General features: G+C 44.5%; 1 protein-coding gene across 1 annotated transcript in view; it reads left to right on the top strand.

Annotated features, from left to right (window-relative positions):
• Positions 1–16147, top strand: part of PTPN23 (protein tyrosine phosphatase non-receptor type 23) — a 190485-nt gene that overhangs the window by 63203 nt on the left and 111135 nt on the right. Inside the window, exons 7-8 of the mRNA XM_033931921.1 lie at positions 9869–9949; positions 12990–13121. Of these exons, the coding sequence (XP_033787812.1) occupies positions 9869–9949; positions 12990–13121 (213 nt within the window). The remainder of the gene's footprint in view (positions 1–9868; positions 9950–12989; positions 13122–16147) is intronic.

Raw genomic sequence — 16147 nt, forward strand, 5'->3', positions numbered from 1 at the left:
AAGGACATCAGATCGTCCAGCCTTGCTTCTGATTTAAGATCACCAAGTCAAAGTATGAGTCGGAGGTCACTAAGGGTCAGATGCACTAAACTGGGTCAGTAATACCGCCTGGGTCTACAGGGATCTGAATTTTGGCCAATTACAATAGAGCTATTGATGCACTAACAAGCCTGCATGCAGATGATTCACGTGGAGGTTCGTTGTAACCCCCGTCTCTCCTGTCCGATTGATCACTGCGAGAGCGACTCTCACACATGCGCAGAATGGTCCAGTTGATACAGCGACAATGTATGTAAGTGCCAGGTGTGCTACGGCAGTAGTAGATATGGATTATTGTAGCGTGTCACTTGCGTATGTCATTGGCACGCGTCGAAGGCGTCAGCCGTAAAGCCTTGTTATAACAGCAGACTGTTCAGATGTGGGGCATAAATGAGGTTGGTGCCCAACCTGTACGTATTTTAAAAAATCAGAAATTTTAGCCTTCTCTCATTGCCCCATCTTTTTTTTTTTCCTGCCCTCTCTTATACAGTGGAACCTCGGTATGCGAGTAACGCGGTTTGCGAGTGTTTTGCAAGACGATCAAAACACTCCCGCAAACCTTAACTCACAAAACGAGGATGTCCCGATAAACGAGCACTTCTCCCCCCCCCCCCCCCGCTCAAACCGAGATCTCGGAGAGAACGAGAGTCAGAAGGCCTTGAGCATGCGCAGATGCTCAAGGACCAGCCCAGGCAAGAGGCGGGATCTTTCTTTAACTCGCACCGGCAAGCAGCAGATGGGGTAAGGAGCTTGTTTGGGAGAGCAGGCGGGCGGATGCTGCTTCCAGCACGGGGGTGCAATGCGGTTCTCGGGGGGGGGTGGGTTCGCGGGCGGGGGGTGCGATGCCGGTTTGAGCGAGGGGGGGGTGATTGAGCAGCATCGGTAGCCTCGAGGAGGGAGGAGGAGGTGAAACGTATTGAGCGAATTTCCCTTACTTCCTATGGGGAAACTTGCTTTGATATGCGAGCAATTTGGTTTATGAGCATGCTTCTGGAACGAATTATGCTCGTAAACCAAGGTTCCACTGTATATTGTATTTATGCTATTAATGGGCATGCGTAAGATGCGCCTTCAACACATGTGCTCACAGTGTGCATATAGCACACGTTTACATCCCTACTATTGTAAAAACTGTATTTATAGTTATAAATGTTATAAATATTATATGAATTTCAGGCTGAACCAGTCACTTTTTTTCAGATTGCTACAAGTGGGTGTAGCGAGGGTGAACGATGCTCAGGGCGGTGAGGCCCCTCTCCTGCCCTCTTCCCCCCCCCTGCAGTGCGGGGGCCCTTTCCCGTACCTTTTTAACTCTGGCGCAAGCAGCCACCAACTTGCTGCCCTCTTCGGCACTGTCTGACGTCACTTCCTTGGCGCAAGTCCCGGAAGTGACGTCGGAGGCTGCTTGCACTGAAGTTAAAAAGGTACGGGGGAGGGAAGAGACGCGTGCGTGGCAGGGGGTGGAGTGGGAAGGGGGGGCAGAGAGGAGGAGGGGTGTCAGCACCCCGAGCAGGACCACGCCCGGGACGGACCACAACCTTCTTACTATGCTGTTGTTTAAAAGCGATCACTTTTTTTTTTTTTTGTGCATCAGGAAGCCATGATAGAGCATCAATTGCTCTGCTATTTTAAATGGCATTTCAATATTAATGAGCGATCATGCAGAAAACCACGCAGTGAGCATCGGGTCAGTAAATGTGATGCGACGATCGTTAGACATAAGAACATAAGCAGTGCCTCCGCCGGGTCAGACCATAGGTCCATCCTGCCCGGCAGTCCGCTCCCGCGGCGGCCCAAACAGGTCACGACCTGTCTGAATCACCAGAAGGGGCTCCCTTGCCACCTTGGTTTCTCATTGAAGTCCTATCTTCCCATCGAAGTCCTAACCCTCCGGTCTTGCACATGCACGACCTGGTTGGGTTTCTATACTTATTACCTGGTTAGCTTTCTATACTTGTGTTACATCCCAGCTCCTCCCTCAGTATCCCACGATCCCTTTATCCCTCAGGAATCCGTCCAATCCCTGTTTGAATCCCTGTACCGTACTCTGCCTGATCACTTCCTCCGGTAGCGCATTCCAAGTGTCCACGACCCTTTGTGTGAAAAAAAACTTCCTTGCATTTGTTTTGAACCTATCTCCCTTCAGTTTCTCCGAATGCCCCCTCGTACCTGTTGTCCCCTTCAGCCTGAAGAATCTGTCCCTATCCACCCTCTCTATGCCCCTCATGATCTTGAAGGTCTCTATCATATCTCCCCTGAGCCTCCTTTTTTCCAGAGAGAAGAGCCCCAGCCTATCCAACCTCTCAGCGTATGGGCAGTGTTCCAGCCCTCTTACCAGTTTCGTTGCTCTCCTTTGGACTCTCTCAAGTACTGCCATGTCCTTCTTGAGGTACGGCGACCAATATTGAACGCAGTATTCCAGATGTGGACGCACCATCGCTCGATACAATGGCATGATGACTTCCCGCGTCCTGGTTGTTATGCCCCTCTTTATGATGCCCAGCATCCTGTTGGCTTTTTTCGAGGCTGCTGCGCACTGTGCAGATGGCTTCAGTGATGCATCCACCATCACACCCAAGTCTCTCTCAAGACTGCTGTCTCCCAACAATGCCCCCCCCAATTTGTAGTTGAACAACGGGTTCTTTTTCCCTATATGCATGACCTTGCATTTTTCCACGTTAAAGCGCATTTGCCATTTGTTTGCCCAGTCTTCCAGTTTGTCCAGGTCCCTGGACGATCGCTGATTTTAGTGCATCTGGCTCTAAGTGCTTTCCTGCCTTTAGCAGACATTTTGAAGATTAGGGGAACAGTCAAGCATCATTGGTTGGGAAAAGGAGGGAGAGATGGATAGATGCGATATCTTATCAAACCCATTTCCCTGCAGGAAATTAGAATACAAGCATTAACAAACAGAACTCTGATTAGCCTGACACCTATAAAAAAAAACCAACCACCAGATATTGCATACATGATTTCCTTGGCAAGCAAGTTGAACAAAGCAGCTCCGATGTTACAGAAGGCCAGAAAATTTCAACCAAGGAGACCTGTTGCCTGTTTGTCAGCTCTCCATATAAATTCAGTTTGACATGAAGGAGTGACCAATTATAGATCCTCTAAATCTGGTGTCTCAATTTTTTTTTTTTTAGCTACGACACACTAAGGGCTCCTTTTTACAAAGGTGCACTACCGGTTCTAGTGCGCGCTAAAATACCCCGTGCGCTAGCCACTACCACCTCCTTTTAAGCAGACAGTAATTTTTTGGCTAGCGCACGCTAATCTTGTGCGTGCGCTAAAAACGGTAGCGCACCTTAGTAAAAGGAGCCCTAAATGGAGCAAAGGTTTTTCGTGGCACATTAAAATTTAAATTATAAAATTGAAAAACCAACAAAAAAATTAAATTTCAGAGTTCTTTAATCTATGTATGGCCAATTGTAACAATGGTGAAACTAAATTACTAATCAATGTGATGGATGTGCTTGTTTTTGAATGCAAATGAACTCAAAACGTGGCTTAATAGTGGACAAGCAAACATGCCTTTCATCATCCACCAGCTGCAGCCATTGTCTTTTTTTTTAAATTTAATATCTGTCGGAACAAAAATCCAAGTTAGCAAAGATAACAAGATCCAAACAGTAACAAAGCCTTGATTGTTTTGTTGCTCAAGTTAGGATAACTACTGCATAAAAAATAAAACTTCTTGAGTGGAGTGAAAGGACTAAAGGAAAGAAAGCAGGTAAGATCTTATTTCTGCTGGGGCAATTTTCATAGTTCTGTCGTCTTCAGACAAAAAACCCAGGTTTTTGGGTAGCCTGAGCACCTCAATATGCTGGAGTTACCTGCAGGGAATAAAAAGCAGTTTTCAGATACAATCTTCCAGTATCTTACTTTTTTTTTTTTAGTGTTGGTGTTTTATAATATTTTGTATGTTTCTCTTTTTGAAACCTGCTTAAATATAGGCATTGGATCATTTACTATTCTATTGTCCATTGGTACTTGTTTTTTGGAAATCAATTTGGGATCGAATAAACAATTCATTGGAAAATCCGGTGGCATTATCTTATGATACTGGGCTATTTGGTACATCAGTGAGGGCTAAGAGCCAAATAAAATTTTGCTCATAATGACAGGGCTTGCCATACAAGATGTTATGAAAAACTGGAAGAATTGGGATCGACTGAATTCGTTTTTGGTGGAATTCTTTATGTCACATCTTTAAAATGGAGAGGGTAATAGCCATACAGCAGGGTAATTTCAAGAAATTTCAGGATGTTTGGGAGCCATTAATAAAATATTGTAAAGAATGAATATTGCTTTTTCCCTTTGAACATACACGTCCAAAGTGGGGGAGGGGATCATTTTTTTTTGTTTGTTTTCCTTTGTGGGAGAGGGGATATTTTATGTTTTCTTAAATTTAATGATAGTTGATGGGGGTGGGTGGGAGGGAAGGGTGTTTGATCTGAATTTGTCTCTGATAGAATATTAAGGGCTCCTTTTACAAAGGTGCGCTAGGGTTTTTAGCGCATACGCTAAATTACCGCGCTGTAAAGTGTGCGGTAGCCGAAAATCTACCACCTCCTAAAAAGGAGGCGGTAGTGGCTAGCGCGCTCGGAAGTTTAACGCGCGCTATTGCGAGCGTTTAAGGCCCTAGCGTACCTTTGTAAAAGGAGCCCTAAGTGATGTTAAATATAAAATGATTGTATCTTATGTTACACTTATGGTAAGTTTTTAAATGAATAAAGATTGAAAAAAAAAAAAAAAAAGCTTTTTAAATAAATTATGCACCCAGGCCAGCATTCAAGCTTCTCTGTGTAGGTTTAGAAAGTCCCTTATGTCGCAATTTTTAGATCTTTTATGTTTATCCTGTAAGTCGTGTCCAACCTGCAGAGAATGCCAGAATGAAAATTTTTCTTAACATCTATCTAGTCCAGGGGTGTCAAAGTCCCTCCTCGAGGGCCGCAATCCAGTCGGGTTTTCCCCAATGAATATGCATGAGATCTATTAGCATACAACGAAAGCAGTGCATGCAAATAGATCTCCTGCATATTCATTGGGGAAATCCTGAAAACCCGACTGGATTGTGGCCCTCGAGGGGTTCATAGACAACCCCGCGAAAGACAAAGGCGCACGCCGACAACTGAGCGCAAGACGGAGGCGCGCGCCGAAGAAAATTACAGTTTTTAGGGGATCCGACGGGGTTTTGTTGGGGAGCCCCCCCCAGTTTACTTAATAGAGATCGCGCCGGCGTTATGGGGGGTTGTAACCCGCCACATTTTACTGTAAACTTAACTTTTTCCCTAAAAACAGGGAAAAAGTGAAGTTTTCAGTAAAATGTGGGGGGGTTACAACTCCACAACTCCCCCACATCGCGGCGCGATCTCTATTAAGTAAAGTGGGGGGGTTCCCCCCCCCCCCACACCCCCGTCGGAGCCCTAAAAACAGTAATTTTCTGCGGCGAGCACCCCCGCGCTGCGCTCAATTGTCTGGGCGTGCCTTTGTCCCGGCGCGCATTTGACCTGACACCCCTCAAGGAGAGAGTCTTTGACACCCCTGATCTAGTCAATTTGTATTGTAGAGCACACCGTAGTGTCAACTGAGATAATGATCACCCGCTCAGTGGCAATAGCTGGAAGGTGACAGCCTGATCTGTCTTCTGCAGCTATTCTATTGATGGGTCATTTATATTAACATAACAAAAGAAGGTTGGGGGGATTAGACCAAGGGAATCGAGGTTTTGTGCTTAGAGAGAAGATGAACATGGATTTCCGGATGAGAAGAGCTGTCTATGATTTATATATGTGGGAGGGTGTGGAGGCGAAAAGGGCTGTCGAGGTTTGTTTTAGGGGTGGCAGGATAGGAACAACCATCTGGCTCTGTAAAGGGAGAGGCAGAGAGTAAGGAAGAGCTGTCAGGAGTTTGTACTGAGAGGGAAGGATGGGTCATCGGGATTAGTGTGGAGGAGGGTGGCTGTTGTTTGTGTGTTTAATGGGGAGATAGAAAAGACCATCAGATTTGTGGAGAGGAGGGCAGGAAAAAAAAGCCAGCAAGGTTTTTGTGTGAGGGAGGTATAGAAGGGATTTGAAATCTAAAATGTCTGAAGTGCTAATGCCCTGCCAACATGCTAAAACAATTACAAACAGTCCAAAATACAGCCCTAACACTAATAGTCACTGAAAAAATACGACCATATTACCTCAGCTTTCCAAAACTCACACTGGCTCCCAGTACAGGCATGCATACAACACAAATTCTACTGCACTCTATTCAAAGCTCTCAATGGAAATGGACAAAGCTATCTGAACAATCGCCTAATCAGGAAAAACACATTCAGACCAAGGAGAACTCAATCACACTTTACCTACTCCCCAATCAAAGGCATGCAAAGCAAAAAAAAATACGACGGTCTACTAGCCATCAGAGCAGCAAAAATAGACCACCACTTCTCAGATCTGCTGACCACGACACCCAAGTACAAAACATTCAGGAAAGAACTGAAAACCATACTATTCAAGAAATTTGTCAAATGATCTAACCAAACCGTATCGACCCTTCCCAGATCCCGACGCATACTATAGCTATCAACCTTGTAATCTCCCTGGGAATGCCCAGGCTAATTTCTTGTTGTAAACCGCCTAGAACTGAAAGGTATTGGCGAGATAGAAGACATTAATGTAATGTATTTTCTCATCAAAAACGAGAGTAGGGGTGGACTCTTGGTCTTCCTAAGATAACAATAAACAGGATTACCAGAGGATAAAGAAAAACCACTTTATTATATTAAAAGGCCAAGAGGCTTAAAATAATAACAATACTATACCATGAGGCTTACTATGATAGATGAACTCGACATGGGTCTATGTTTTGGCAAGTGCACCTGCATCAGGGGTTTCAAAATAGGGCTTATTCTTCCGTAGTTGCCTCATTAGGGGTACCGATTCCTTGAATATTTCCCTTATTCTGTATGGAAATAATGAAGTGGGATTGTCCCATTCTCCTTTTTAAACTGTGCGTGGTGTACCTTTATTTTCTCTCAGTGCATTGCACCGAGCTGAACTTTATTAGCAGTTAACCATACAAACTGGCTCAAGACTCCCCTCCCCCAAATTATCTCCTTAACTCCAACCTCATTTGTCTCAGGAGAGGGGTTCCTAAGCATTATGCGTCATTTTGTCTGGTAGCTGCTTGTAAAAATCCAGGCCAGAGAAAATAAAGGTGCACATCACAAAGCTTAAAAAGAAGAATATAATTTGTGACACCATTGAAAACTCTAAGGCCTAGATCAGGGGTACCCACACTTTTTGGGCTTGCAAGCTACTTTTAAAATGACCAAGTCAAAATGATCTACCAACAATAAAATAACTCCCACAAAGCACACTGTACGCAGAGAAAATGTTAATTATCATTCATATTCCAGAGTTTTTTCAAAGAGGTCAAGGCAGATGACTATGCACTGTCACTTCAGTAACAACCATACAAAAATAGACAAATATCCCCCCTGCCTTTTTACTAAACCGCAATAGCAGTTTTTAGCGCAGGGAGCTGCACCGAATGCCCCGCGCTGCTTTCAATGCTCATAGGCTCCCTGCGCTAAAAATCACTATTGCTGTTTAGTAAAAGGGAGCCATAGTGCAAAATAAGGACAGCAGATATAAATTCTCTAAACGGACACATTTTGATCACTAAATTGAAAATAAAATCATTTTTCTTACCTTTGTTGTCTGGTGATTTCATGAGTCTCTGGTTGCACTTTCTTCGTCTGACTGTGCATCCAATATTTCTTCCCTTCTTTCAGCCTGTATGCTTCCTCTCCTCCAGACCTCATTCTCCCCCCCTACTTTTTCTTCCTCTTTCCCTGCCCTTTCTTTCTCCCTCCCTGCCTCCCTTTCTTTTTTCTCTCTTCATGCCCCCTTTCTTTCTTTCTTTCTCCCTGCCCTCCCCCAAGCCACTGCCATTGGGGAACAGGCCCCAAGCCACCGCTGCCCCAAGCTCTCCCCGCAGAAGCATCGGGCCAACAAGCATTCCTCTCCCAGCCGTCAATTCTGCTGTCAGAGAGGAAGTTCCGGGCCAGCCAGGCAGTGATTGGCTGGCTCGGAACTTCCTCTCCGACGGCAGAATTGACAGCAGGGAGAGGAAGGCTGATCGGCCCAGTAGATTGTGAAGGCAACGCGAGTCTATCACGGAGCCCACGATGGGCTCTGCGATTGACTCATTTTGCCTTCGTGATCGATGTATTGGGCACCCCTGGCCTAGATTCTCAAAAAACTGTGTTAAAAACCAATGGGCTGCTATCGTGGCCGTTAGCAATTTAAAAAAAGCAAGTCATTCTCCAAAAGAAATGCTCATGCAAATGAGGTTGGCGGAGAGTAGCGAAGACTCGCTAAATTTGCATGTGCCCATCGCTGGTGATAGCGATGGGCACATGCGCAGAATAAATGCAAAAGCAAAAACATAACATCAAGAGAGATATTCAATCTCTCCCGCAGCCAACCAACACATCCCCCCAGCAGTGGGCACGATGCTCACTCTCTCCACTGCCAAGTGACCCCCTCCAGCAGCGGGAGAGATGTCCATTCTCTCCCACCACAAACAACACCCTTCCCTAGTAGCAGAAGAGATGCCCAATCTCTCCCACTGCCAGGCAACCGCCCCCCACCCAGTGCCAAAGACGACCTGCACTCCCCTTACCTTGATTTTAGATTGCTGACTGGAGGGATGCCTACTCCCTCTGGTCAGCTAGTCCACCTCTTCAAAATGGGGCTTCCCCTCCCCGCACTGAGGAGAGGTCTGAGGCTCTGATTGGCCCAGGTTGTTTAAGGCCCCTCCTATGGGTGGGGCCTCAGGTGTCTGGGCCAATCAGAGCCTTAGGCTCTTTGCGGATGCATCTTGGGAGTGGGCATGTTTTTTAGTTGTTATATGAAATTTGTGTTCAATAAATATTTAATCCAGAAGCTTCCTGCATTTCCAATAACTGATATTTTTGGTTTCACCTATTTTGTTGTGGAACACTGGGGGGGGGGGGGGGGAGGATTTAGACTTTGTGTTTCTAATTCTGTCCATCTCACAACCGTTCATAAGCACATAGTTCACTGGGAAATGGCAGGACTGTGGAGCCGGTACACCAAATGTATGACGCCAGCTCCTCTGTTTTTCTACTGTTTGATGCCTATTGATATTAGGCTTTACATTTTATGTTCTGGTAAATATAACTTTAGATCCAGAGCAAAGATCTGTATATATAAGTATAAACTGATAAATTTACCATATATAGTATTATGTTATAAATTTCTATTTTGAAGTTGGAGTCAGAGTTGGTACCTTTTTACTATGTCTAAGCACACAGCAGTTTAACTGTGTATCAGCATTGTGTTTTTGGCTTCAGATATTGTATCGTTACTCCAAAATTTGAACAACTAGTTCACTTTTGCTTATTCCAAACTTCCCTATTTGGACCCTTGAGGAAGGCTTTGTGTGACAAAACACGGCCCGTGTCGGAAATTCTATTAATGTGGATCAGTTGTCAATATCATTTGAAGATTTTTGCAAGAAATAAAAGAGTAAAGTCAACAATATTGTAGTTTCCACGGTCTTTTTTATTTGGATTGCCCCGTCTTCTGTGGAAAATTGGGTCTGCTTTTTTCTGTTTTCACATTTTTACTGACTTTATGACTGAATCCTCTACCCTGGGTAATGGGAGGAAAAGATTGGAAAGTGTGTGGGACTATGTTAGGATAAATTTGTAGGAAATCAGTGTGCTGTACATTACAAAAGAAAAATTAGCATGTTGCTATCACAGTGCAGAAAGTCAAGTTTGATTTCTGTCTCCTCCACAAAGGGCCAAGCTCAGGAATGCCTTTTGGAAAAGTCGATGCTGGATAACAGAAAAAGCTTCCTGGTAGCCAGGATCAGTGCTCAGGTAAGTCATTGCTCTGTCCTTTCTTTAAGCACTTGATCTGATGAAACTGTGCCTTCACTGAGAGATGGGATGGGGGTAGGGAGCAGACCTCCCTATCCTTGTTAACTGTATCCCAGAATAGGAGAGATTCACTAATAATAATACCTTAAGAGCGCATGCGCACTCCTACCTGCGTGTTCCGTGATCCGTAGCTCCATGGTCCTATATGCGCAGTAGAAGGACTCAGCGGTGGTTTCTTCTGCACATGCGAGGCACTTTAAGCAGGGACGCACGGACGTGACTCCCCCCTCCCGACCTCACTCCGTCTAACTAAACAACAGCCCCACACTCGCGGCCCCCAGGTAATGTTCTGCAGTCTGGCCGGCTCCCTTAATCTCCCTGGCCAAAGTTATTTTTAAGTTCAAAGCAGCGGTGGTGGCGGCTCCTCTCACGAGCCGCACTTGCGTCGGAGAAGGCTTCCCACGCTGGCGGGGATCATGAGAGGAGCCACCGCGGCAGCTTTAAACTTAAAATTAACTCTGGCAAGGGACTAAGGGAGCCGGCCATAAACAACCAACTGCTGGGAAGGGAAGGGACGGCGGGGAGGGGGAATGCTGCTGCTACATGGGGGCAGGGAGACAGACAGATAGAAAGAAAGACAGACAGCGGGAGGGAGAGATAATGAAAGAAAGATAGGCAGCAGGAGGGAGACAGAAAGAAAGGAAGAAAGACATGGGCAGGGAGTGAGACAGAAAGTCAGACAGACAAAGGGGGCCAGGGAGAGAGACAGAAAGAAAGACAGACACATATATTCTAGCACCCATTAATGTAACAGGTTTAAAGACTAGTTTTTTATAAACCGTTTTGGAGACAATTCCCAGTCTTATTCCTTCTAGATCCCTCCAAATAAGAGTAATATTAATGACAAGAGATTATAGACTGGATGAATGGTAATAGATAAAAATTAAGTGTTCAGAAAACCAAGGTGATGTGTTTCTGTCGGTCGTTTGAAAATGATTTCCTCGATGCAATTGATTTATTGGGTACTACATTTGTAATATCTAAGGAGGTAAAATTATTTAGGGGTTTTGGTGGACTCCTGTTTGACATTCAAGGGACAGGTGTGTTCAGCAATAAAATTTTTAAAAAAGTGTTTTTCAAGTTGCGCTTTCTGAACAATTTTCGACCGTATTTGTCATGCACTATGTTTAGGACTGTCTTGCAGAGTGTGTTGGTATCTTGTCTGGACTACTGTTATTTGGTGTTTCTGAGTATACCTGCATCGGCCTTGTGTGGCTGCAGGTTGCTCAGAACTCGAGTGTTCGAACTTTGTTTTGATTGGGAAAACGTGATCATGTGACCGAATGCTATGTGTCATTGTTTTGGTTGAAGTTAAAATACCAAATTCATTTTAAATGATTAACAATGGTGTATCTTTGCAATCATAACCAGGCACCAAGGTATTTGATGGATAGCATTCTGCCATATGAGCCACAGCATATGTTGCGTTCAGTGACTCGCGCTGATTTATACATACCGACAGTAAAGTGGCTGAAGTTGAAGGTGTCCAGAGTTAGTACGTTTTCTTGTGTGGGTCCCCAAGAGTGCAACAAGCGTCCCAGACATATAAGACAGCAAACAAACTTGAGTAGTTTCAAGAAACAGTTACACAAAAAGATGTGTGGGTTTTTTTTAAAGATGTAATATCGGACCTGAATGATATGTATTTAGGGTAGGCGCTGGTAGCCTTTTGAGATTTTTATGAGGTTTGACATTACCGTCATCTATCATGTATGTTTTATGATGGTTGATATTATTGTTGTGTGTGCTATGTTGTGTGAAAAATTTATAAACTACTAGCTCTTTAAGCCCGTTACATTAACGGGTGCTAGAGATGCTTCCTCCCTTTCCCCTTCCTCTTGCACGGTCTCCCTCGTGATCAGGACGGGGTGGAGGGGTCTGCCGTCCGGGGCCGGCGGAGAGGAGCTAGGCGGCTGGAGGAGTAGCAGCAGTCGCTGCCGATCGCAGCCTCCGTCCTACCTGGATTTCCTTTTTTATCTGCATCGGGAAGGTGGAGAGCGGACTGCGAGGTTCGCTACAGCGGCTGGCGAACCTCAGCAGGCCGCTTTGAAGAGCAGCGGCAGCGGGAGGGAGGAGTCTCTGGAACAAGCGCCTCCAGCTAGCGCAGGCGCCGTGAGGTGTGACACAGAAGCACACCTCACGCCACCAGGAATCACGATTTTTGAAAAGCGCATGCACGCTTAGCCTTTTATTATTATGGATAAAGAGTTTTACCTCATGCAAAGTTGTCATTTCTTTAATAAGACATTAGCTATTTTTTCTGCGGCCCTCCAAGTACCTACAAATCCAAAATGTGGCCCCACTAAGGGTTTGAGTTTGAGACCACTGAACTAGAGGTACAAGGGAAGGAGGAAGGAGCAGCGGGGAGTGGAGACGAGGGTGGGGTTGGGCGGCTGTTTGCCGGTAATAAAGCACATTAAGGGATCCTTTTACAAAGGTGCGTTAGGGCCTTAACGCGCGGAATAGCGTGCGCTAGCCACTAACGCCTCCTCTTGAGCAGGCAGTAGTTTTTCGGGTAGCACGCGCTAAAAACGCTAACGCACCTTTGTAAAAGGAGCCCTAAGTTCAAGGAGGGTGCACTGTTTCCCAATAGTTTGCCCGTTCACACACTATCAAGAGGATGTGTACTCTTTAAAAAGGCTGGGCAGAGCCTGGAGTTACCTGTTTAGCAGCAATTTTCAGCCTGCTAAGCAGATAACTATCCTGATACCTAGATACCTAATGCTGGTATTCAGGTACTGTCCAGCATTGAATATCCGATTATAAAAGGCTGTGGCATCCAGTGTTTTAAAAAAAAACAAACCCAAAACCCCAAACAACTAATTGCTGGGGGCTGAATTTTGTCCTGCATTTTAAAATTAATTTATCAGCTCGGGACTATCTCTAACAAAAGTAGTATTTTGTGCAAAAGCCGCAGGACTTGTAGAACACTCATTTACAGCAAAGAGAACATTCTAGTCTTGCCATTTTTCTTACGCAGGTGGTCGATTATTACAAGGAGGCCTGCCGAGCATTGGAGAATTCAGAAACTGCCTCTCTGTTGGGCAAAATCCAGAAGGACTGGAAGAAGTTGGTACAGATGAAGATTTACTACTTTGCTGCTGTTGCTTATGTAAGTATAGGGATTATACACTCCTCGCTGGTGTTCTCCTGCATAAGCTCCCAGGGGACAGGATGCAGGTCATCTTCAGACCATTTCTCAGGGGAAATTTGGCCTACTTTCTCAAGGAAGGGAATAGAGATTGTCGGAGTATCAGTTTTGATAGCAAATCTATGTTTAGTCATGACAGTGATTTTTGGCTGAAACTGAAACATACCCCCCCAAAACCACACTCTGCCTGCTGTTGCCACCATTGCCAAACCAAGTTCTCTTAGGCCAGCCATTCACCCTACCTTCACTCAAAGGTCCTTCCTGAACCCACCATTAAATTTATTTTTATTTGTGTTTGTGTTTAAATCTTTTAATTTTCCAAAGTTAACAAAAATGCAGTACAGTAGCTACACAAACAACATCAATCATATATACATTTATAATCAATCAAAATCCCCACAACAAAAAAAAACCCCACCCAACCAATACATTGCAAGAGAATAACATAAATATGACATAAATATCCCTCTCCCACCCTCCCTCCCCCTGGGTGTGTGTGCAATATACCAACAGGATCAAAGAAAAAAACAATTACAACGCATCTGTAAAAGATATCAAAGGGCTGACCCATTATATCTGCGTTAATTTTTTCAAATCTATAAATTAGACATAAATTTGCCTACCAAAAATTAAGGCGATCCCAGTTCTTCCAGTTGCGTGTAACCATTTGAATGGCTACCCCGGTCATGATAAGGAAAGGCTGCCCTCTACATCTGTCCAATGAGGGCTTCAGATGTAATATTGTCCCATATATGACTGCCTCATATGTCAAAGGAATCGATGCCTCAAGTATAGCATTAATCTGTCCCCATATCGACTTCCAGAACTTGAGTATTAAAGGACAATAGAACAACAGATGATCCAGTGTCCCTATATTAAGATGACAATGCCAGCATCTATTAGACTTAGAACTATCTACGAACAGGGATCCAAAAAGTTCTGTGCAATAAGAAAAACCGTGTTTATCTCATAGATGCTGACGCTGTACATCTCATCCTCCGATTCAAAATTTGTGGCCATTGAGATGCAGAAATGTACTGCTTTATCTCAATGCTCCAAATGTCTCTAAAACTATTTTTTGGTTTCTTATTCAAAAATTCAGAAATTAATTTATACTACCTGGCGGCCTGATGTCCCAACAAATCTGTCTGGAAGCATAGGACCTGCAAACTATAATAGCTTTTAAAATTCTGCTTTCAGGGAACCCACTCCAAATGCTCCGAATTCAGCTGCAACCATCTATAATTTATTTTTATTAAAAAAAAAAAAAAATATGCCCTGGTGATCTAGTAGCCTCTCTTGGGCACAAGTGATTCCCCGTTACTCTTGCTCTCACTGGTTCCTAAGTCAAAATGACTGCCAGGACTTCCTGTATCAGTTTCATGAGATTGCTGCACAAGGCCCTGGCAGCCATTTTGAGACTGGAACTAGCATTTAGAGGCTGACCGAATTTCAGTTTCAGCCACATTGCTGAAACTAGCCCAAATTCATTTTCTGCCTGGTTTTGGTTTCAGATGAAATGGACCATGTGTGTTAAGTGAAAGCCAAAAAATGTGTGCTTTATCCTGTCTCCATCCCTCATCCCTCTGAACAGGAGTTGCTTCCCCCCCCCCCCCCATTCTTACTGTAGTTGTCCACTTCAAACCTATCTTACAATCCCTGGCGGTCTAGGGGTGTAGTCAGAGCAGGAGCGATCACCTGTTGCTTCTGCTCATGCTGGCTGTATTCTCATTATGGCTGCTATTACTTCTAGTGGCAATCTCATGAGACTGCTGCAAGAAGTCACAACAGTGATTTTGAGAGTCGATTTGAGATGGCATATGCACTTGTGCCCACCACCAGAGCTGGTATAAATACTCAAGCCTAGATTCAGAAGATAGACATGAAACTTATAGCAGTGGTCCCAAACCTGTCCTGCCTTGCTTTTTGTAAATGAAGACAATTTTATTTCAGCAATATTATGAGTCTATAAATCAAAAAAATTGTAAGTAATTCAGCAATCTTGGTTATATTTATATAGCTTATTCTATTGGACGATTAGGTTTTCATCTTCGATAATCTTTGTTCCGTTAGTCCCTGGAGGATTCAGTATGCTAGGTGTTCAAGTCCTTCCCGCAATCTGGGAGTTGCAGAAATCCAAATACTTTTCTGAGCATGTGCTTCTCCTACCTTAGAGAGAGAGTTAGAGCCCCCTGCAATTCAGTCCCAAAGCCAAGCAACATAATGGAACAAATCTGTGACAAAATAAGGGGGTACAGGGGAATCTCCTCAGTAATACAAATAATTTCTGTTCTGTGCTGCTCTGCAAAACATGAAAATGAGTAGTAAACAGGCAAAAGGCAACATAGAAATAACAGCCTGATGTGTGCAGCAAACACTCACATGAAGCAGCATACTCACAGAAGAGCAAACTCCCCACTGGACCTGTCTACTGTCTGGAAGATACTGAAGCCTGTAAAGAAAATAACCGAGGCCAAAGAAAGCAGACGATTTGAACAACGGAACTTACAGAGAGAGGACAGGCTTATTGAATCTTCCAGAGACTAACAGAAAGAAGATTAGGTTTTCACCTTCGATAATCTTCCATTATCCCAGGACAAGCAGGCAGCCTATTCTCAACATGTGGGTGACATCATCAACTGAGCCCCGACGCGGACAGCTTCGCAAGCTGATTTGCTTGCAGAACTTAGAAAGTTCGCGAGTGCCTTCCTGCCCACACAAGGGCGCGCGTCTCCTCAGTTTTCCGCGGAGCTGAGAAGTTTTGTTTTCAACGCTCTGCGCTAGACTCGGTTCTAAACTTAGTGCCTTTTCTCACTGCGGCTCACGTTTTGTTATTTTTCAGGGTTGCTGTGTTTTTTTGCGCGTTTTCTTTTAAAAAACAAAACTACTCTAATTTTCTTTTTTCTGTCACGGCGGGGCCTGCTTTGTGGCATCTGCCAGCGGGTTTCGATTTTGCTGAGGCCATCTTTCCGTCTATTGTTCAAACT

Source organism: Geotrypetes seraphini, chromosome 2, assembly GCF_902459505.1.
Source record: "Geotrypetes seraphini chromosome 2, aGeoSer1.1, whole genome shotgun sequence".
In the NCBI taxonomy this organism is placed as follows: domain Eukaryota; kingdom Metazoa; phylum Chordata; class Amphibia; order Gymnophiona; family Dermophiidae; genus Geotrypetes; species Geotrypetes seraphini.